The 23,248-nt window shown below is 36.9% G+C and overlaps 1 protein-coding gene across 4 annotated transcripts in view; it reads left to right on the top strand.

The window, feature by feature from the left end:
• LOC143250497 (cyclin-I-like) overlaps nucleotides 1-23,248 on the top strand; it is a 62,688-nt gene that overhangs the window by 13,881 nt on the left and 25,559 nt on the right. For 2 of the 4 annotated variants that reach the window (XM_076501122.1, XM_076501121.1), the window contains exon 3: nucleotides 11,475-11,609. In XM_076501122.1, coding sequence (XP_076357237.1) covers nucleotides 11,475-11,609 — 135 coding nt within the window. Of the gene's footprint in view, nucleotides 1-4,160; nucleotides 4,299-11,474; nucleotides 11,610-23,248 lie in introns of those variants that run through there. The other 2 variants (XM_076501124.1, XM_076501123.1) reach the window with 2 other exon arrangements.

The following is a 23,248-nucleotide window of genomic DNA, read 5'->3' on the forward strand; positions in this document are numbered from 1 at the left end:
AAGGAATTTTTGCAGTGAGTTGTACATCCACTCGCAAAGATGGAATTATGATGCCGACCAATGTCCTCATTCTCACATTTACGTCACCATTTCTGCCTCCCACCATCAAGGCAGGTTATCTTAATTGCAGATTAGGACCATACATTTCAAACCCTCTCCACTGTTTTCAGTGTCACCAATTCAGTCACTCGAAGACTTTGTGTCGTGGTTCCTTGATGTGTTTGTTGTGGTGGCAAGGACCATGATGCCTACGAGTATGAAATGGATCCTCATTGCATCAATTGCAATGGCTCTCACCCATCCTACTTTTATTCTTGCCCTAAATGGGTGGAAGAAAAAGAGGTGCAACATTTGAAAACATTTCATAACATTAGTTATCCTGAGACTCGGAAATTGCTGTCCACAACTCCATCTCGGACATATGCTGCTGCACTTCATTCCACAACTACAGTGGGAGTGCAGACAGATTTCTTTGTGCCTCCAAAAGAATTGTTCTCAAACCAAATGAAAAGTCTTTTGACCCCCATGGTTAAAAAAGTTGAATCAATTTCAACATCCATCTCTTCCCTAGTATAATTCCAGCAAATCCCAAGATCCACTTCCTTTAGTTCCAGATACAGGTATTTCCTCAGGTGCATCTTCTTCTCCCACCCCAAGATGCAAAACAATCATTTCTTCATGTCCTCAGTTGCTGGAATCCTCTTCCAACAGCAAAGACCTGCCCAATTGACCCAGGGCAGGATCCATGGAAGTCGATAGACCTCCCTCAAATAAAGACAGTAAAGAAGAAAAGAAGTGGTCTTAAACAGAAGGGTTCTCCACCCATTTTGCCTACACATAAATAAATATGACCACCTTGAATAAATGGAACTGTCTAGGTTTACGTTCTAATCTGGGTAACATCGAAACACTGATTGCTTCCTACCATCCTGTATGTCTTTTCTTACAGGGAACATTTCTGAAACCTGCCAATACAGTCACCTTTTAGCAGCTTTTATTGCACAGAAATGACAGACTCTATGATGGATGAGTGCATGGAGGGGTGGCACTGTTGGTTGATCAGTGTGTGCCCACCCTGTCTTTGCCACACACACACACACACACACACACACACACACACACACACACACACACACACACACACACACAGAGGTCAAATGTACAAGAGCACTGGACATCCTCCATGCCTTCTCTTCCACCACTTGGGGAGTGGATTGACATTCTATGCTACAGATATGTCATACTCTTATTCGATTGAAACTCGACTGCATCACTGGTCTAAGACTCTGCCAGGACCTCAGCCTTAAAGATGCTGGACCCCATTCATCATCAAGGACTTTGGCTCTGCACTGGGGCTTTCTGCACTTCACCAGTTCAGAGACTTATACAGTCTCATGAACCTTCTTTGCACCTCTGCCATTTGCAACTGTCTTTACTATATGCCTCAAAACTTTATTACTTACCAAAGCATCCCACTTGGGTTTGTGTTTTCCTTCTTCAGTGGGCCATAATTTTCAGAACAGATGACCTGCAATTGCTCCTTTTGGTCTTCCTATCCTGGCATGGTTGGATGAATTAGGTCTGTTGTTGGATAACATTGCTGTATCCACTGGTCAGCTCATCCAACCATGGCTTCTTACAAGTCTCTAAATGTGACCTGTCTATAAGTCATCTGAGAAAAACAGATATTCCAGATTGGAAGTACTGTCTTTTATTTGCTTAACATCTTTCAAACCATTCTTTCATTCCTGTTTATACAGATGGTTCAAAATCAGGTGACTGTGTGGACTCTGCCATGGTTTGTTGTGATTTGGTGGTTGCACACAGAATCCCTTCTACAGCTTCTGTGTTCACTGCTGAACTGTATGCCATTTCTCTTGCCCTGGATCATGTAGAAGCTAAGCAGTACTCAAACTGCACTATTTATACTGGTTCTCTTAGTTCTCTACTGGTCCTGGAATAATTTCACATTAGTTCACAACCTGTTCTTGCTGATATTCAAAACTGACTGGCCCATTTCTCTTTAACATCTACTTCTATCCAGTTTTTCTGGATACCAGGCTACGATGGTATTCGTGGGAACGAGCTCTGACACTGCACCTAAATCTATCTGCTCTGGTACTATTACTGCTGTGCCTATTCCATATATGGACTATGGTTCTGTATTCAGGGTTTGGCTCCATACCAGCTGGCAGTCAACTTGGAGTGAGCAATGTGAAAACAAGCTTTTCCAAATAAAACCCTATTTTGGACTTTGGCCATCTTGTTTCCGTAAGGATTGGAAAGAGGAAGTTCTAACTAGTCTATGCATTGGTCACAGTTTTTTAACTCATTGTTTTCTTTTATCTGGGACTGATGCACCAGTGTTGCATCTGTGTAACACTCAGATCACAATCAGCCACATTTTACTTTCTTGCCATTGTTATGACTCTCAATGATGGCACCATTTTAAACATGATCTGTCCCAAGATTTGTCCATAAAGTTAGACAGTGTTATTGGTGATGGTGACACTGTCCACGTTAGTAATATTTTTAGTTTTTTAAAGGTTATTAATCTTTTTAATGTGGTTCTCTTTTAAGAGTCATGTTTCATCCAGTTTGATTTGAAATTAGAAAATGGCCATAACATTAAATAACTCGAAACCAGAACTGGAAAGGCCAACTTCAGGTGACTAACATTGCTGTTTGAATTACCCGTTAGTCATCCCGATGATTTATTATTAAAACTTTGCTACAAGTCTTTTGAAACTTTTATTACTTTACTTTCTGAAAATGACCATAACATCAAATAATTCAGAACCAGGACTGGAAAGGCCAACTTCAGGTGGCTGATGGTGGTTTTTGTACTTACCTGTTAGTCATCCTGGCAAGTTATGATAATTACAATTATGCTACAGAAAGTCCTTTACAACTTGTATTACTGTAGTATTTCTCTTAGTGTTGTAGACTAGATGTAAACGGTTTTTGGTTTTTTCTCAACTTTGTTTTGTTTTGCCTTAATTTCCTTTTATGAATTTTGCTAAATTTACCTTAATTTTAACTTTTTACCAGATGTTTGGTGCAGATAGCCTAGCTGCTTTGTGCCATAAAACACCAAATACACCAACCTAGCAACTGTTTTTGACATAAGATTCCTCTGTTCTTCAGCTTTAAGAAAATTGGTTGATTAACTTGTCTAGCATGTTTATTTCTCCATGGGAGATGATATCTTTCATTTGTGTTATATCATCTTCCATGAAATTCTTCATTTAATAGCAGTTTGTGCCTCTAGCCTTTGATATCCAGTAGATGAAGTTACTTTGGATGGTATGTGGAGGACTAATTATCACATCAATTTTCCCAGAGGTTCTAATAAGAGCAGTTGTTCAAAAATAATAGTAATTGTAAAATGAGAGAAACACAGGAACTTGTCAAGTGACCAGTGTTTCCTCACAGATATATGTCTATTCATATTGAGCAGGAAATAAAATATTTTCAAGTTCATCTAATCCTACATATTACCTACTGTTAAGATCAGGTTTTCTTCAAGAAGGTTTTTTGGCAGGATGTTATGTATATATTTTTTATTTATTTTCTAAGCTGTTTCCATTTATGATAAACCATTGCACAGTCTCTCATTGAAATACTTTAGGCAGATGAGATTATTTCTGTTTGGTCCATGTGTCTAGTGTTCTTTCTTACGTAAATTCAGCTCTTATGGAACAAGCGAGTCCTTACTTCTGCAATACCCTGCTACTTATGAGAGTGGTATGAAATTGATTGAATGTACTCTTGGGTCAAAATATGGCAGGGGTCATCCTGGAAGTGTAGTGCAGGGCACCCCAACACTAAGAACCTGGACCATTTCTTAGGGTTGTGGCTAACTGGTTTGGTCTTAAGCTGTCTTTAAGGTGTGGCTCTTGGATGATTCATCCCTGAGCCTGCATATTTTAATTATTAACATAATTTCTTGCATATTGGATGGATTGACATAGTAGGAGATGTACTTGATGAGTTTTTCCCTTTCTGTTGTTACACTCTTAAAAAGAGGCTAATCTTTTTAATTTATTTGTTGATAATGTTCCTTCCAGTGTGGGATTCTAGTTGTTTGTTTTGTGAAAAAGTGAGTAGCATGACCTTAAGTTGACATTTTCTTTGCCTGAAAATATATTTTAAAGAGATACATATCCACAGAACCAACTACCCTACCTTTCCCCTTCTGATGTGTATATTTCCATTCTCAAAGGTATCAGTGATGTCTGTGAAGTACAACACGAATTGTATACACTGCTAAAACGTTTACATTGATAATAAGAATGGTATGGTGATTAAATTTTATTATTATATTGTTAAGAAAGCTAATTTTTATATATATTGATACAGAAAAGCTATATTCCTAGGAATGGTGTGGAATTTTTAGAATAATTTAAATAATTCAAAATGCTAGAAAAATGTATCTTTCATAAAACTTGTTTCCCCCTTTCCTGCCCCCAATAAACACACAAAAAGATTTTGCTTTTATTTCAAAAGTGAATACAATTATTATAATGGGGACAAGAAGTAAGAGAAAAGTGTCCAATGGGCAATTATAATGGTTACAAATGTTTAACCTGGGTGCTGATCCATATGAATTCACACTCACGCTTAAGTCTCTTCTTTTTTTTTCTGATAGTAAAGTTAATTTCAATAAAAATGATGATAATAATTGGCATTAGATATATAATAGATAAATAATATTGTGATTAGTTCTATCCTAAAAACCTGATGTGTAAGTGATGTAAATAAAAAATCAATAATGATTATAATTTGCTTGTTTAAAGTAGGTCACACCATTACTGTTATTCATGCAATTTGATGTAAACAGCCACTACTTTGTCATATCAGTCAACCTGATGAGCACTAGTATTGGGTGAAAATCCTTGCCAGTATTTGATGTATATGTAGTATGATTGATATAACATATTGTTCTTTAACTCAAGTTCTTAAGAGATCTCAACCAACTAAATTTTTTATTTTATGAAAATTGTTCATATACAGTAGTATTACCACTGATGTCAATGCAATACCTTTAAAAATAGTTTTCATAAACTTTCTATAATTTTCTTTAAAAAGCAAAGAAATAAATTCATCAATGTTGTTCTTTCCTCTTATAACCAACAATTCTCTTAGGTGGCAGATGCTCTTCTCCACATGCAACTTTTGTGTACGTAAACAACAAAAGTAATAAAATAACCAAATTGGAAAGTGTTAATTACAATCTAGGTGTTATTGTATTTTCTTGAGGTACTAGAACACCTCTTCTAAAGCAGTAACTTCTAGAGATACCTACAACACTGACTGTAAGTTAGTTTCACCAAAGAAAAGTACTAATCACTAATGGGCCCTCTTTTATTATCAGCACTTACAGAACATGTGATAAACAAATCTAATCAAATTTAGAGTATATCCAAGAAAAACTCAATCACCAACAGAAATAACCAAGTCATACCAAAGTTATTTCAAATTCAAGAGCCTTGAAAAGGGCCTCAAACCTGTAATATTATCAGTACCATCACATACCTTTTCTGCTTATTATAACTTGCCATACCGAACTATAAATATCCAAGGAAGATTTACAACTTTAAAAAACTTTTGATACCTCAACTACAAAAAATACCCGATGCTCACATCCTCTTGTGAGTGGATGAAGAATTCGTATCCCTGAACATGGGGATTCCCATCACTGTAAAATAGATCCAAACATTTATTTTGATATATATGGTATTTACCTTCTGTTTTGTTTTGCTTTTCGTTTAGGTAGTATTGCTAGTGATGTAAAATGTTACTAACCATCTATCAGCTGTGGTTGACGTTTCTCTGGCACAGCGGAATGTGTACGGATTTGTACCACTAGAAACGCTCTGTGCTTAATAACAACAAATCTTGTTCTATTTTATCAGTCTAAAGTACTTATTTGTACTGATATAAAAATAAAGTGATTTATTATTGACTTATTGACAATCGCACGATTCTACCTTGTTACGTTTTTGTCGTGCTTTAATTTCAACTTGTCAGTGTCAGGTATGACCCATAATCTTGTATCTGAATTCGCTTATGCACGTGAACTGACATACGGAACTGTATCGCACACGTACCTTGTGTTGGTGTAAATCATGGGTGCCCTCTAAACATTTGTATGTGACCTGGGCAGGGAGTAACGACTTTAACATGAAGCTGAGCCATTTAATACTAGAGGGCAGTGTGAAAAGGGGTTGTTAACCAGTTATATTTACTTAATATTTAAATTTGCTACTTCATTCCACGTATAGAAATAAATAAAAATCAGCTAACGTAAGGAATTTTCAAATTAGTCTACATCTGTAACAAGATGTACAGCTTGAAAAATATATGAATGTTGTAAGTCTTAGGAAAATCTGCTCATATTTTAAAAAATGTAGCAGATAAAACAGGTTTATATATAGCTTAAGCACACCGTAGAAAAACAGCGAATGAATATATAGTATTACTTCAACCAAAAATGCTGTTTAGTTTTTGGGAACACCCAGTCTGCGCAACATTTAAGTATCGTTTTCCAACTTGCTTTGCGCCAAACAACTAATCAAGTGATGATCTTGCCGTAAAAGCACCCGTTTCGGAACTGAATGGTTCTGTTTTTGCACTTTGTTTTTACGTAAATGTGACTGTCATGGGCTTAAAGGCTGTGATAAGGTATGATGCTTTGTAGAAAAGTGGTTGTCATGTTTTCTCGTCGAGGCCATGTTAAAAAACACTCGTAGTGAATTAAAGTTATATTACTAAAATATATACATTTCCATTTTGACTAATTTAACGGACATTTTCCAGTTTTTATCATTATATAAGATAAATTCAATCATTTACGTTATTTTGTCCGAGTTTATTATTGTAGTATAGGTTAATGTGTTAAGATATTTTTTAAAATAACAATATTGGTATAGAGTAAAGATATACAACAGTTAAACTGTTTTAAAAGTATGTATGACCCCTCTCCAACTGCACAGCGGCATGTCTGCGGACTCGCACCGCTAAAACAGCGTGGTGGGTAAAGCAGAGATAGCCCATTGTGTAGCTTTGTGCTTGATTTCAAACAAACAAACAAACAAACAAAAAAGCATGTACGTTAATGAATGTATTGGCAGATGTATAAAGGACGATAATTGTGTTGCGAAACTTCGTAGGTTACTTTTTACCTGTGTGTTAGCAGCACGAGTCTTGAAGTATATTTAATAGTGTATACAAAATAAGATAGTCGGTGAAAAGTGAGTAAGAAATCTGAGCTAGCGAAAAGTTTATGGCTCAGTTAATTTTACTTGGCTCGCCAGCTTTTATATAGACAAATTCACAGCTTCGACAATAGACATATCCAGGAATTAGTACGGGAAAAACAACATTGTCTCAAACAAATATTAAAAATAATGATGATAATACATGGTCTAGAAATTAAGGAAAGTTTAGCAACTTAATCTTAAAGTATAAACTTTTAGTCCGTGTTCACACATGACATATTTCGGAAGTAAATCGTGTAAATTGGAATTGTTATGGAGTGAATGCCTTTTGTTGGCGAAGCGCGATTTTAATAAATTACATTTGTCATCGACAATAAAGAATGTAATGTATAAAAAAACACCTAGTAAATATAATACAATTGTTTTATGATGAATATTATTGATTATAACATAAATTGTAGTTTGTAAATAACTGTGGTCATTTAAAATAATACATTCAAGAAAAATCTTTGCAGCAAGGACAATAATCAGTAATTCATTTCTTTAAGCTTTGTAAATAAGTTATTTTCTTGTTATTTACTCCGAAATATATTTTTTCAATCGTATCCATAAAATATTTGTATATATCTACATTTTGATTATTCAGCATTAGGTTCAGCTGATATTTTTTTTTTCTCATACAGCATTTTTGACACACTGCACTAATAAATCATTATAAATAAAACTGCTTGTGGTGTTGGATGGCATGAACCCAAGGATAGGGGGCTTGGAATTTGTAAAAAGTATTATTACAAGTAAATTATACTCTCGGCCAAGGTAAACTGGTCTTATATGAGTAAAAGAAGTAGCAGCATAAAACTCCAAGCTCTTTGATTATGCGTAGTATTTTCTTGACTTCAATCAAAATAAATCCAGTGTCTTATCGTAAAATATCAATTCTGCAAGTGCGTATCGGGTATAACGTGCGATTGTGTGCTAGTAGGAAACTGCGAATCCTCGTGTAATCCATATGACTTAGTTATTATATCTTTGTTATTTAAGTATTTTTCACATTGTTTGTTAAAAATAAGTTTGTAATCTTAATTACCGTTATTAAATTTTTTTTCTTTACAACTACGAGAAAATGGTTTCTGATCCAGAGTAATTAAGACTGTTTACCAAACATCTTTCATTAAAAATCTCGTTAAAAGTTGGGATTTTGACATGCTGACATCTCCTTCAAACAATGAAAACGAAACAATACGGAAATTAGAATTTTGTCTTAATTTCCTAGTAGACTCGTGTATAATAGTTATACTGGGTATAGATAAAAGCATCATTATGTAAACTTGGTGCATATAGAACATTTGTAAGTAAGATGTGGGATAAAGTGACGTTTGATTCATGTTCGTTTAATTGTGAATTTTATGAAGTGGCTGTCACGTTCCATCATACCAACTTTTCAGAAATTTAGTCAGTATTGTCACGGAGAGACATGCGTACTATTTGGGTTTATTGTACGGCCTTATAGTGCTTGATTTGCCGTTTAGACTTGTGATACGTTTTCAAACATAATAGAGTAAATGTTTTAATTGCCTCCTGAAAACATGCAGTATTTACTTGTATATTTCCTCATGTCGTTTATTTTGGGAAAATCATATAGTCTGGATACAAAACTAAACTTGATAGCCATAGATATGCAGTGAGCAACATGATACATACGAAGAGGAAGCGGTGATATGGAGTGGGGTAGGCATGCGCAAGGCTTGGAATTCTTTTCTTCTAACACAGTGGTTCTTAACTTTGTTGGAGGTACTGAACCCCAGAAGTTTCGTATTTGCATTCACTGAACCCTTCGTAATTGGAAAAATAAAATGATTTTTTCAAATTCAAAACATAAGTAGATATTTTATTAGTGCACAAAGTGAACCATGCATCAGTTGCACACAATATCACTGTGTTCAAAGAACAAAACCAACAAAACATTAATTCCACACAAAAACATAACTCAATGAATATTTACTGCAAATCAATGTAACTTTTGGTGTTGCCTTTCAGAGACAAATTCAGAAGTGCTCGGCTTCACCTTGGCAAGTGCCACTCTCATATCATTTTCACAACAAAGTCTATTCCTTTTCTTCCTTTTTTGCTTTTTTTTCTTAGCAATAAGAGGGTACACTACGATATGGTGACACCAAAACGTTGAGACCATTGTTGTTCTGAAAAGTTGCTCTTACACCTGGCTCTGCTGAAGTTCAATGATTTCATGGAGTTATTCATCACTGACATCTGCTGTCGTAAGTCTAAACATGAACAACTGTCTCACCCATGCCAGATATGACTCTCTGGTGGGGAAGTATCCATTGAGAGACTTTGCGAGCTCAACTAAGTGCATGACAATTGATTGTTTCAGTTCCTGGGTACAGAAATGTCTTCGATTTTAGACACATCTTCGATCTTACTTACACAGTCGTCCAGCAGGGGAAAGTTTGCGAAGTTATCATTCTGTGTTCGTCCTTTCCATAACGGATGTTTTTCGAAAAGCCTTCAGGTTTTTTTCTGCTTCAATGATGTTGACCCCACCGCCCTGCATCTGTTAATTGAGATGATTGAGAGCATTGAAGATATTGGCCATGTATGCCAAAATGAGAATGAAATCCATTTTTCGAAGCAATCTGCATGACAGTGTTGGTGCTCTCGCAAAAATAGGGCTAATTCCACACGCATGGCAAAAACACGATTCAGCATCTTTCCCCTGGATAACCACCGAACGCTAGAATGGTACCGAAGTACCTTGAATTCAGAGCCCATTTCATTACACAGCTCTTTGAAGATGCGGTACTTCAGGGCACTATTCTGCACAAAGTTCACACATTCCACTGCAATTTTTAATACTTCTGTCAGTTTTGAAGGCAAGGTTTTAGTTGCCAATGCATGCCTGTGCAGAACACAGTGCGTTACAATGATGTGTGGTGCATTGGCTTTCACTAGCACACCAAAACAAGAGTTTCATCCCAGCACAACTGGAACTCTGTCCGAACAAACTGCAGAAATCATATCCCATGAAAGATCGTTGTCTCTGAAGAAGTCATCCACAAGTTTCTTCACGTTGGCTGCTTTAGTTGTTGTAAGAGGCTTACAAAATAAAAAATCTTCTTTTATCTCGTCATTTTTCACATAGTGCATGAATATAACAAGCTAGCTTAGATTGGAAACATTTGTGGTCTCGTCAAGTTGAAGGCTGAATTTTGCTGGGCTTGAAATCAGATCTGCAACTACTTGAGCTCAAGATGACATCGCTTATGTCATCTATTCTGCTGCTGATGGTGCCATTTGAAAGAGGAATTTGGGATAACTTATTTTCAGCAGTTTTTCCCAGCATGATATTCGCCATCTTCAATGCAGCTGGTTTTACGAGTGCTTCACCAATGGTGTGTAGTTTGCCCTGCTTTGCGCTCAAGTATGCAATTTCGTACGATGCTGTGAGGATCGGTTTGTCAATGATTACATAGCCGAGAACAGGCAAAGTAGCCTTTTCATTGAACCTAGCTCTCTTTACCTTGAATTTAGCAAGTGTTGTATTCTTGTATTTCCCATCTCCATGCAGCTTTCGGGAGTGTTCACTGAGTTTTGCTGGACTAGAATTGCTCAACTTGGCATTGCAAATCATGCATTGAGGAGGCTGACTCCCATCATGTTCCGTTATACACTTTAATCCATATTGTACTGACCACTTTCTGTTTTTGCTCAACATAATTAGTATGAAGGGATTGAAAATTTAGGAAAAAAATCACAAATGACGCACGATTACTACAGTCACAAGTTGACTGCTAAGCGCACGAAGTTCCCTGCAGTGGAGCATGACGTCACGAATCATACGATTGGGGTGAACAGAAGGGACACAAACACTGTGTGTGTGTCTTGACCTCCGCCGAACCCCTGAGACTGACTCACTGAACCTCTGGGGTTTGATTGAACCCAGGTTAAGAACCACTGTTCTAACGCTAATTTAGTATTTTGTTTCTGGCGTAAGGGTGTGGTGATAATAATACATAAGTAACATTAAATTGATTTGGCAATTTGCAGAATGAATTAATTCATCAACAAGCTTAAAAATAACTTTATCTGAGGTAGCTTTTTCTATTTTCATATTTACATTAAATATAAAGTAATATATGGGACTCTTAGCTGATTGTAGATGTGATATTAAACTTGTTACTCTTCTGAGAACACTCGGATTAAGTTTCTGTTTTGTTGTTTTTTCATTTACAGAGTGAAGACATAACTGCAGAAGAAAGAGACCAGATTGTTCAATGGCTTGCAGAACTGAACTATCAACTACAACTTACACCAGAAACCTTTTTTTTAAGTATAGCAATACTAGATACCTTTTTTGGACTAGTAAAGGTTAGTGTTTATTTTTTTTGTGTATTGTTTATTGGTGAAACTTTTGGTAATGTAAAAAAATGTGATAATTACTGTTATGGAAATCTACTCAAGATATGTGATATTTAGGCTAATAGTATTTGTGGTTAAACAAAAGATGTCTATTGAACAAAGTAGCTTAATTCACATTGTTTCATAGGTAAATAATATTTAATAATCACATAAAACTTGCATGATGAGTACTGCTTGAGAGAAAATATTTTTTAGTTTCTGATTATTTTTGATCTTTTTAGTTTCTTGATGATACCAATAATTTTTCCAAGCCTTTTTTGAACTAGATAATAATATTAAAATTACAGTCACAATTTTTTATTATTATTCAAAGCCAACAAGTTCAAATTTAATATTTATTACTGCTAGGAATGTTGAACAAAATAGAAAAAGGTCTGTTTTCATTACAATATTTAAAACACAAATGGGCAGTGAGGAATTGTTTGGTCCTTGCACACCCATTCTAGAGAAAATTGCAATTTAAACTTACCCTGTTATTTTTCACCAAATCATTTCTTTCTGTTTTTAACTTGTAAAGTGCAGGGCTAATGCCAATGACAATTCATTCCCTCAGACAAATGCCCTATTAGGAAAATAACTCTTAACTACAGATCTTAAATATGCATTCTTTCATCCATAATGTCTCAGACTTTCTCCAAAACTTATGAAAAACTTCAAGCCATGTACAAAAAGTAAATTATGAATTAAGCTAGAATGAGATATTAAATCTGTTAGTCAGTATGTTGGGTAACCAATATGTGAATTAATCAGTTTGTCTGTTGATATTGTGTTGGTACATTTCTGTGAATATTGAGTTTGTGATTTGATTATAAAGTAAACAAAATTAACAATTGCAATTTCTGTGAGATGTAATGTTTATGATGTTAAGACTATTGGTCAAGTTTATGCTAATGGAATTTAGATGTAACATTATTTGTTTTTACTGAATAATTAAAAAAAATCTAACATTAGAAACCATAAAAATGTGTCTGAAAATGAGATTGAAAATTTAATGGAAATGATGAACGAAACACTGGATAAAAGACCATGAAGAAATTAAGTAAAATTAAGGTGACAGTTGTGAAATATTACAAGATTATCAAAAAAAAAGAGAAAATGAAAAGATAAGGAAAAATGTTACTGAGAATTTAAGGAGGGTCAAAATGGGAGATACATAAGGAAAGACAGGTTACAAGAACAATGTGGTATCTCAAAATTTTAAAGCAAAAAAGTTGGAGCCAATGAATGTTAGAAGATTGCAGACCTTATTTGTTAAGGTGTTTCCCAACAGGTGTGACTGTTGAGCAACAAAGAATGAGACTGACAAAGATTTCACACACAGTACAATTTGTTTAATGAAAATCTCTACAACTTACTGCACAACATTAATACCCTATAACATAATTAAATAACACTATATATTATAAAAGGGTGAGTGATAGTGTAACATTATATTTTTTTAATTGGACAAAATTACTTCTGCTTATATATGTCATTCCCACTGTATCTTAGGTTAGCATATAAATGAGAATCGTTAATAGTGTGTCCCAAACAATTTAAAAAATTAGTTTAAATCAATGAAGTTAACCCTCTTTTTAACCCTGCAAAATCTAAGTTTCAAAAGATGTTTACTGTCTGCTGACGGTATAGCGATTCTTCAACACTAGCTTTGCCTGTCTAAGCATTTGTCTTGCTTGTTCCTGTCTTTTATATCCCACTTGTACATTGTCATTCATTTAACTTGCAAATGTGGATTTCAGTAAAATTAAAGAGGAGGAAAAAAAATAAAATTAAGTGTGATATTTGCAGTAATGAATTCCCACATTACTGTTGTGAGCAAGGCAATTAATTCAACCTCCTGTACTCCTTTATTATCTAGCATCTCTATGGTAGGGGGATATACTTTTGGTTGGAGATGTCCATGTTTTTACCCAGTGAGAGATGGAGACATTCATTTGGCCTAGATATTCTGAAGTTTTTTATTGATCATTAGAAGAATTTGGTTTCTATATTCTAACACTTCTTTACTACATCAGCTTCTCATGGGTTCTATTTGGATTCAGCTCCTTGAATTAATCATTTGGAATTGTGAGATTGAAGGTCTTTTCCTTTGTTGTAGGAGAGGGAAGAATTTAGTTTCTCCTCCTCCTCGATTTTTAGCTAGTGACATGATGTTATAAACTAATTGTTGGTATGTTTGTAATACTTTCTCTCTCTCTCTCTCTTGAGATCATCCTATATCCTTTCTAAGTACCCTAGGTGTGGATTCCTGTACGTGGTGAGGGGACCTCTCAGGGAAGTTTCTATTCTTTCAGTTTACCTCCTCTGGGAACTAAACATCCACTCAGTGATTGCTGTGCTCATGAAACCCTGGCGTTGCTGCAGTGTCCTTGTTTGACATTGTATTGCGTCCCTTCATAGGGTTCCATGGTGGGTGGGGTCAGTGAGCACCGAAATTTCCCTTTCTTTATTATGGATACTCCAATTAAAAATCTTGATAAAATAGTGAAAAAACATTCCATAGGTAAACAGCCATGTCTTGAAGATTCTGAGAGGCAATCCTTACCAGCTGTTGTACCTCATTTTCTTATATTGCACTCACTTTCAGATAAACCTTTAGGGTATATGTCTCCCTTTTTCATTTAGAAGGGACTAGAGGGACTTCTTGGCTCTCCAAAGTCAGTAAAGAAGCTTTGATCTGGTGATAAATTGGTGGAAACATCCACATCTCAACATAGTGAACTCCTGTTGCATTCAAAGGCAATTGGGGATATACCTATAGAGGTTACACCTCATGCTACTTTAAATTTATCACAAGGAGTTATTGTTAAGAAGGGTTTGAAGAACATCCCAGAGTCAGAGATTCTCTTTGGTTTCTCCACCCAAGGAGTTTCTGCAGTGAGGCGTATCTTCACTCGCAAAAATGGATTTGTCAGAGAAGCCTTTCTCAAATGACATCTTGTATCAATATTCTTTGACATCGAGAAGGCTTATGACACAACATGGAGGTATGGCTTTTTTCGTGACCTCCATTCATATGGGTTTACATGGCCATTTACCCATTTTTATTAAAAAGGTTTTAATGAACAGGAAATTCCAAGTTTGGGTGGGTTCAACACTTTCCTGTTCTTTTCTACAGGAACTTGGAGTCCCTCAGGGATGTTTTGAGTGTCACACTTTTCAGTATCAAGATTAATGCCATCGCTGAACAACTCCTCCTCATTGTTGCAAACGGGCTGTATGTCAACGACTTTCACATCTCATGTCAGTCATCAAATATGAGATATATTGGGCATCAGCTACAAACTGCCCTCAATTGTGTACTGAAGTGGACCACGGCAAATGGCTTTAATTTCTTTCTCTAAAACCGTTTGCATGCACTTTTGCGATTAACGGGGTATTCACCCTGATCCTGATCTCCGTATCAGTGAAGTTGCGCTGCGTGTGGGCCCAGAGACCAAGTTCTTGGGACTTATCTTTGATTGTAAACTGACCTTTATACCACACATTAAGCAGCTACAGGTCAAATGTACAAGAGCACTGAACATCTTCCATGTCCTCTCCACCACCACATAGGGAGTGGATCAATGTTCTATGCTAAAGATATATCATACTCTTATTCAATCAAAACTTGAATATGGATCATTGGTCTATGGCTCTGCCAGACCCTTGACCTTAAAGATGCTGGACACCATTCATCATCGCAGACTTTGGCTTTGCACTGGAGCTTTCTGCACTTCCCCAGTTTAGAGCTTATACGTAGAATCTCATGAACCTTCCTTGCATCTTTGCTGTTTGCAACTGTCTTTACTATATGCTTCGAAACTTCATTCCTTACCAAAGCATCCCACCTGGGGTTGTGTTTTCCTTCCTCGATGGGCCACCTTTTTCAGACCAGATGGTATGCCATTGCTCCTTTTGGCTTTCGTATTCAGGCTCAGTTGGATGAATTGGGCCTGTCCTTGGATAACATTGCAGTATCCACTGGTCAGCCCATCCCACCATGACCTTTCTTTAAGTCATCTGAGAAAAGCAGATATTCCAGATTGGAAGTACCATCTTTTATTTACTGAACATCTATCAAACAATCTTTCCATTCCTATTTATACGGATGGTTCCAAATCAGGTGACTATGTGGGCTCTGCCATGGTTTGTTGCAGTTTGGTGATTGTGTGCAGAATCCCCTCTACAGCTTCTGTGTTCACTGCTGAACTGTATGCCATTTCCTTTGCCCTGGATCATATAGAAGCTAAGCAATACTCCATTTGCAATATTTATACTGACTTGCTTAGTTCTCTACTGGTCCTGGAATCACTTCACATTGGTTCACACCCTGTTCTTGTTGATATTCAAACCGACTGGCCCCTTTCTCTTTAACATCTAATTCTATCCAGTTTTTCTGGATACCTGGCCACGTTGGTATTCGTGGGAGCGAGCTTGCAGACGTGGCACCTAAATCTATCTGCTCTGGTACTATTACTGCTGTGCCTGTTCCAAACATGGACTATGGTCCTGTATTCAAGGCTCGGCTGCATGCTATCTGGCAGTCAACTTGGAGTGAGCAACGCGAAAACAAGCTTTTTCAAATAAAACTCTATATTGGACTTTGGATGTCTTGCTTCCATAAGCATTGGAAAGAGGAAGTTGTTTTAACTAGACTATGCATTAGTCAAAGTTTTTTAACTTGTTGTTTTCTTTTATCTGGATCTGATGCACCAGTGTGTAGTCTGTGTAACACAGATCACAATAAGCCACATTTTACTTTCTTTCCTTCGTTACGACTCTCAACGATGGCACCATTTTTAAAATATTCAGTTCCAAGGCTTTTCCATAACGTTAGACAGTGTTATTGGTGATGGTGTTACTGTTCACCTTGATAAAGTTTTTAGTTTTTTAACAGCCATTAACCTTTTTAATGTCATTTAAGTGTTTTATATTTCTTCATTAAACCCTTTTTATTGTGGTTCCCTTTTAAGAGTCACAATCTCTCTAGTTCAATTTGAAATTAGAAAATGGCCATAACATTAAATAACTCGATACCAGGACTGGAAAGGCCAACTTCATGTGACTGACACTGCTGTTTGAACCACCTGTTAGTCATCCTGGTAAGTTATTATTAAAATTTTGCTACAAGTCTTTTGAAACTTTTATTACTTTACTTTTTGACAATGGCCATAATGACACATAACTTGGAACCAGGACTAGAAAGGCCAACTTCAGGTGACTTGTGGTGGTTCTTGTACTTACCTGTTAGTCTTCCTGGCAGGTTATGATAATTACCATTATGCTACAGAAAGTCCTTTATGACTTATCTTACTGTAGTTTCTCTCTCAACATTGTATACTAGATGTCAACATTGGTTTTATGATATTTATGTTTTGAAATGCTGTTTTATTTTACCTTCATTTTTTTTTATGAATTTTACTACATTTACTATACTTTTACCTTTTTACCAGATGTTTGGTGCAGACAGCCTAGCTGCTTTGTGCCATTAAAATACTAAATCAACCAACCAACTCATGTCAGTCCTCAAATGTGAGGTATATTGAGCAGCAGCTACAAACTGCCCTCAATTGTTTACTGAAGTGGACCACAGCAAACAGTTTTACATTCTCTCTCTCTCTAAAACTGTTCTCATGAACTTTTGCTGCCAATGGGGTATTCATCCTGATCCTGAACTCCTTATTGGTGAAGTCATGCTGCATGTAGTCTCTGAGACTAAGTTCTTGGGGCTTATCTTTGATCGTAAGCAGCTATGGTTCAAATGTACAAGAGTACTGAACGTCCTTCGTGTCCTCTCTTTCACCACTTGGGGAGCGGATCCACGTTCTATGCTAAAAATATATTGTGCTGTTATTCAATCGAAACTCAACTATATATATTACTGGTCTATGGCTCTGCCAGACCATCGGCCTTAAAGGTGATAGACCTTATTCATCATCAAGGACTTCATCTCTGCACTGAGGCTTTCTGCACTTTCCCAGTTCAGAGCTTATACATAGCCTCATGAACCTTCTTTGCACCTCTGCTGTTTGCAACTGTCTATACTATATGCTTCAAAACTTCGTTTCTTACCAAAGCATCCCACCTGGAGTTGTGTTTTCCTTCCTCGGTGGGCCATACTTTTTCAGAACAGACTATCTGCCATTGCTCCTTTTGGCCTTTGTATCCAGGTGCAGTTGAATGAATTGGGTCTGTCCTTGGATAACATTGCTGTATCCTCTGATCAGCCCAGTCCACCATGGCTTATTACAGTCTGCAAATGTGACTTACCTTTAAGTCATCTGAGAAAAGCAGACACTTTCAATTGGAAATACTGTCTGTTATTTGCTGAACATCTTTCAAACCATCCTTTCATTCCTATTTATACAGATGGTTTAAAATTAGGTGACTGTGTGGGCTCTGCCATGGTTTGTTGCGGTTCGGTGGTTGCGCACAGAATCCTTTCTACAGCTTCTGTGTTCACTGCTGAACTGTTCACCATTTTTCTTGCCCTGTATCACATACTCAAACTGCACTATTTATACTGACTCACTTAGTTCTCTACTGGTTCTGTAATTATTTCATGTTTGTTCACATCCTATTCTTGCCAATATTCAAAACAGACTGGCCCATTTGTCTTTAACACCTACTTCTATCCAGTTTTTCTGGATACTTGGCCATGTTGGTATTTGCAGGAATGAGCTTGCTGACGCCACAGCTAAGTCTATCTGATCTGGTACTATCACCGCTGTACCTGTTCCATATATGGACTGTGGTCCTGTATTCAAGGCTCGGCTCCGTGCCAGCTGGCAGTCAACTTGGAGTGAGTATCTCATTGTTTTTTTTGTTTCCTTTAATGAATTTTACTAAATTTAGTCTTAATTTTTTACCAGATGTTTGGGGCAGATAGTCCAGTTGCTTTGTGCCATAAAGCTCTAAATTAACCAAACAACTTTGAATTTATCATGAGGAGTTATTTTTGAGAGTGATTTGAAGAACTTCCCTGAGTCAGAGTTTCTCACTGGTTTCTCCACTCAAGTTGTTTCTGCAGTGAGGTGTATCTCCACTCACAAAGATGAAACTATGATGCTGACCAATGTCCTTGCTCTCACATTTACATCGCCACGTATGCCTGTCACCATCAAGGTAGGTTATCTTAATTGCAGATTACAGCCATACATTCCAAACCCCCTCTGATGTTTCCAGTGTCAGCGGTTTGGTCACTCAAAGACGTCATATCATGGTTCCTTGACATGTGCTTGTTGTGGTGGCAAGAACCATGATGCCTATGAGTGTGAAACAGACCCTCATAGCATCAGTTGCAATGGCTCTCACCTGTCCTACTTTTGTTCTTGCCCTAAATGGTTGGAAGGAAAAGAGGTGCAGAGTTTGAAAATGATTCATAACGTTACTTACCCTGAGGCTTGAAAGTTGCTGTTCACCACTCTTCATCTCAGACGTATGCTGCTGCACTTTGTTCCATTACTACAGTGGGAGTGCAGACAGATCTCTCTGTGCCTTCAAACGAATAGTTCTCAAACCAAATGAAAAATCGTTTGACCTCCATGGTTAAAGTTGATGAATCAACTTCAACACCCATCTCTGTCCCTAGTATACATTCCAGCAAATCCCAAGATCCACTTGTTTTGGTTTTGGGTACAGGCATTTCCTCAGGTACATCTTCTTCTACCCCAAGATGCAAAATGATCATTCATTCACGTCTTTGGTCGCTAGAATTCTCTTCCAACAGCAAAAACCTGCCCAGTCAACTCAGGGCAGGATCCATGGAAGTCGATAGACCTCCCTCAAATAAAGACAGTAAAAAAGAAAAGAAGTGGTCTTAAACAGAAGGGTTCTCCACCCAATTTGCTTACACATAAATAAGTATGGCCACCTTGATACAATGGAACTGTTGAGGTTTACGTTCTAATCTGGATGACATCAAAACGCTGATTGCTTCCTACCATCCCGTATGTCTTTCCTTACAGGAAACATTTCTGAATCCTGTCAATACAGTCACCCTTCAGCAGTTTTTTTTGTACAGAAATGACAGGCTGTGTGAAGGACGAGTCCATGGAGGGGTGGCACTGTTGGTTGATCAGCATGATCCTACCCTGTTTTTGCCACTCGACACACACAAGTCAAATGTACAAGAGCACTGAACATCCTCTGTGTCCTCTCTTCCACCACATGGTGTGCAGATTGACATTCTATGCTACAGATATATTGTGCTATTATTCAATCAAAACTCAAATATGGATCACTGGTTTATGGTTCTGACAGTACCTCGGCCTTAAAGATGCTGAATCCCATTCATCATCAAGAACTTTGGTTCTGCACTGGGGCTTTGTGCACTTCACCAGTTTAGAGCTTATACACAGCATTTCATGAACTTTCTCTGCACCTCTACTGTTTGCAACTGCCTTTACTGTATGCCTCTGGCACTATCAGTGCTGTGAGTGTTCCATACATGGACAATGGTCCTGTATTTAAGGCTCAGCTCCGTGTTTAGTTGGCAGTTGACTTGGAGTGAACAACGTGAAACAAGCTTTTTCACATGAAAACTTCTAATGGACTTTGGCTATTTTGCTACTGTAAGGATCAGAAATAGGAAGTTCTAACTAGACTTTGCATTGGTCACAGTATTTTAACTCATCATTTTCTTTTGTCTATGACTGATGCACCAATGTTTTGTCTGCATAACACCCAGGTCACAATAAGCCACATTTTACTGTCTTGCTGTCATTATGACTCAACAGTGACAACATTTTAAACATGTTCTGTCCCAAGGTTCCAAGGTTTATCCGTAAAGTTAAACACTGTTATTGGCGATGGTGACACTGTCCACCTTAGAAATGTTTTTTGTTTTTTAAAGGCCATTAATCTTTTTAATGCTATTAAATTTTTTTAATATATACATTAGGCCTTTTTAAATATGATTCCCTTTTAAGAATTAATGTACATCTAGTTCAATTTGAAATCAGAAAATGGTCGTAATGTTAAATAACTCGAAACCAGGACTGGAAAGGCCAACTTTAGGTGACTAACACTGCTGTTTGAACAACCCGTTAGTCATCCCGGTAAGTTATAATTAAAATTTTGCTACATGTCTTTTAAAACTTTTATTACTTTACTTTCTGAAAATGATCATAACATCAAATAACTGAGAACCAGGACTAGAAAGTCCAACTTCAGGTGACTAACAGTGGTTTTTGAACTTACCTGTTAGTTTTCCTGGTGAGTTATGGTAATTACAATTATGCTAGAAAGTCCTTTACAACTTGTATTGCTGTAGTTTTTCTCTTACCTCTGTAGACTAGGTGTAAAAAGTGGTTTTTTTAACTTTGTTTTGTTTTACCTTAATTTCCTTTTATGAATTTTACTTTAACTTTTTACCAGATGTTTGTTTCAGATAGCCTAGTTGCTTTGTACCAAGAAACACCAAACCAACCAACCAACAAATCTTTCCAAGTCTCTGCCAATTAGGGAAAGGATCATTTATCTCTGCAACTCTTCCATCTGTTTCTCACCCTTACAGTCAATTGTAATCTGAATTTTTTGGCCTGGCAGTATTATGTAACCCACTTCACCTCCTTTTATGGTGATCATTTTGAGTGTTTTATTGGGATCCTACAGCTTCCCTTGATTTTCCCATTTTCATTGGAAGTGCATTATCAGATATCCATTTTGCAATTGAGGTATCTTCTGAGTTGCATCTCAGCACAGTCAGCACATCTGATTTTGGTTATTTCATTTATCAGTGAAGTACTTTTACAGGTCAATATTCATACTTCTCTCAATGCTTTTCTCTTATGTTCTTTATGTGCTTGGGCAGCTTTTCTCTGGAATTTTTCCCTTACCCCATGGTTGTGTTTACCAAGACCTGCTGGATTATAAGGAGAAGGTGAATACTTTTGTCATAGTTATCCAGGGTCCCTAACTTCTTGCTTTCACCGAATCCTGCTTTGTGGTGAGTGTTGCTGAGATAGGTGTGCTTCTCTTGATACAATTCCACACTGGTGGTAACCAATTTAATTATTATTAATACTGGTTGCAACAGGCTTATTAAAAATGAGGTGTTTCATAAGACCATCTAGGTGCTTACCAGGTGGTATTATCATGAACTCATGGACTGTCATGAGTAAAACTAAAGGGGATTCTGCCTGTCCTTGCTAGGCATCAGATTGAATAAATTAAGGTTTGTTTGTTTATAATAATGTAGGAAACGTGGTTTATCTGTTGCACTGTTTTTAGATCACTGCTCCTTGGGAATTCCCAATGTGCATTACTACACAGATTCTGTTAGTGGAGCTAGGGAGTCCTTACCACGCTAAGTTTCCATTGGGGTGGCAGACAGAGGTGTTTCCTCCAGAGTGTTAGGAGTTTATTTTCCCACTCTTGTAGAAGAGAGTGAAGTTGGGTGGCCTCCTACTCAAGTCTTTGGAATTTTTTCTCGGGTATCAGTAAGTTAAGATTTGGTGTGAAGCTATCTGGTTAGGGTGTGTATGGTCCTTCTCTTTGATCAGTTTTGGGTTTGTATATTGTTCTTGGAAGGAAATCTACTATCTTTTCATAATTCCAAATTTGAAGTGGACCTATTCTAGGCCCTTTGTTTATCAAAGGTTCCACATCTTCTCTATAATTCCAGGGGCAAGTGGAATACTCCTTGCCTGCTTGGTTAAGGAGTGAGGATGAATGTTCATAATTCCATACCAGATGAATTCTATTCCTTTGGATGAGCATGGCATACATGATCTCATCATTCTGAGCATGGGGTATTGCATTTAGGATTTCTTCAAGTGGAGGAGAGTGTTTGTCCACTTCATTGTTGGTTAATTTTTTTTCATGATCCTGGTAGTGTAAAACACATCACTTTACTGCTACAGGTTGGGATCTAAATCAAAAGTATATATATCTCTAACATTGAGGTCCATCTATGTGGGATATAGGGGCCAAGACCCTTTATTTCCAACCCCAAGTTGTGGAACCTTGGCTGTTTGGTTAGAGCTGGCCTGTAATGACTACTTGTGTATTGTTCCATTCTTGATATAGGAACTCAATTCTGGGGGGTAAAGAGCATACCTGTTCTGGATGTAATGTGATTCTCCCACTTGGGTACCACTTTTATCTTGGTACACCACTATTCTATGGTGACACTTTCTGTATGGATCATGCCTGCACTAGCCCATCCACTTTCTCAATGTGGGATTTTAGCTATATTATCAATGACTGGTAAGTATGTGTTGGAAATGAACATTCTCCTAAACTGAAAATGTATTTTCAATAATACTGGTATCTGCTAACACTTTCCTACTCTGCATCACCATTGAGAGCTGGTGTATGTCTCAAAGTAATTACATTATCTAAATGAGATACTTATGGGCACATTGATGAGGGTAGAGAAATTTGGAAATTATATATTACCAAGAGCATTTAAGCAGGGAATAAAATACTGAAGCATGCTAGACCAATGCTTAAATAGGCAAAGCCAATGTAAAAAATTAGCTACACTGTCAGCAGAAACAAGTGTTATTGGAAATAAATTTTCAGTTTATGAAAATGTTAACTTTGTACTCAAATTTCGTCACAACAGTAGTAAGTTAAAAAAAAAAAATGTATTATACATT

This window comes from Tachypleus tridentatus, chromosome 5, assembly GCF_004210375.1.
Source record: "Tachypleus tridentatus isolate NWPU-2018 chromosome 5, ASM421037v1, whole genome shotgun sequence".
Lineage (NCBI taxonomy): Eukaryota > Metazoa > Arthropoda > Merostomata > Xiphosura > Limulidae > Tachypleus > Tachypleus tridentatus.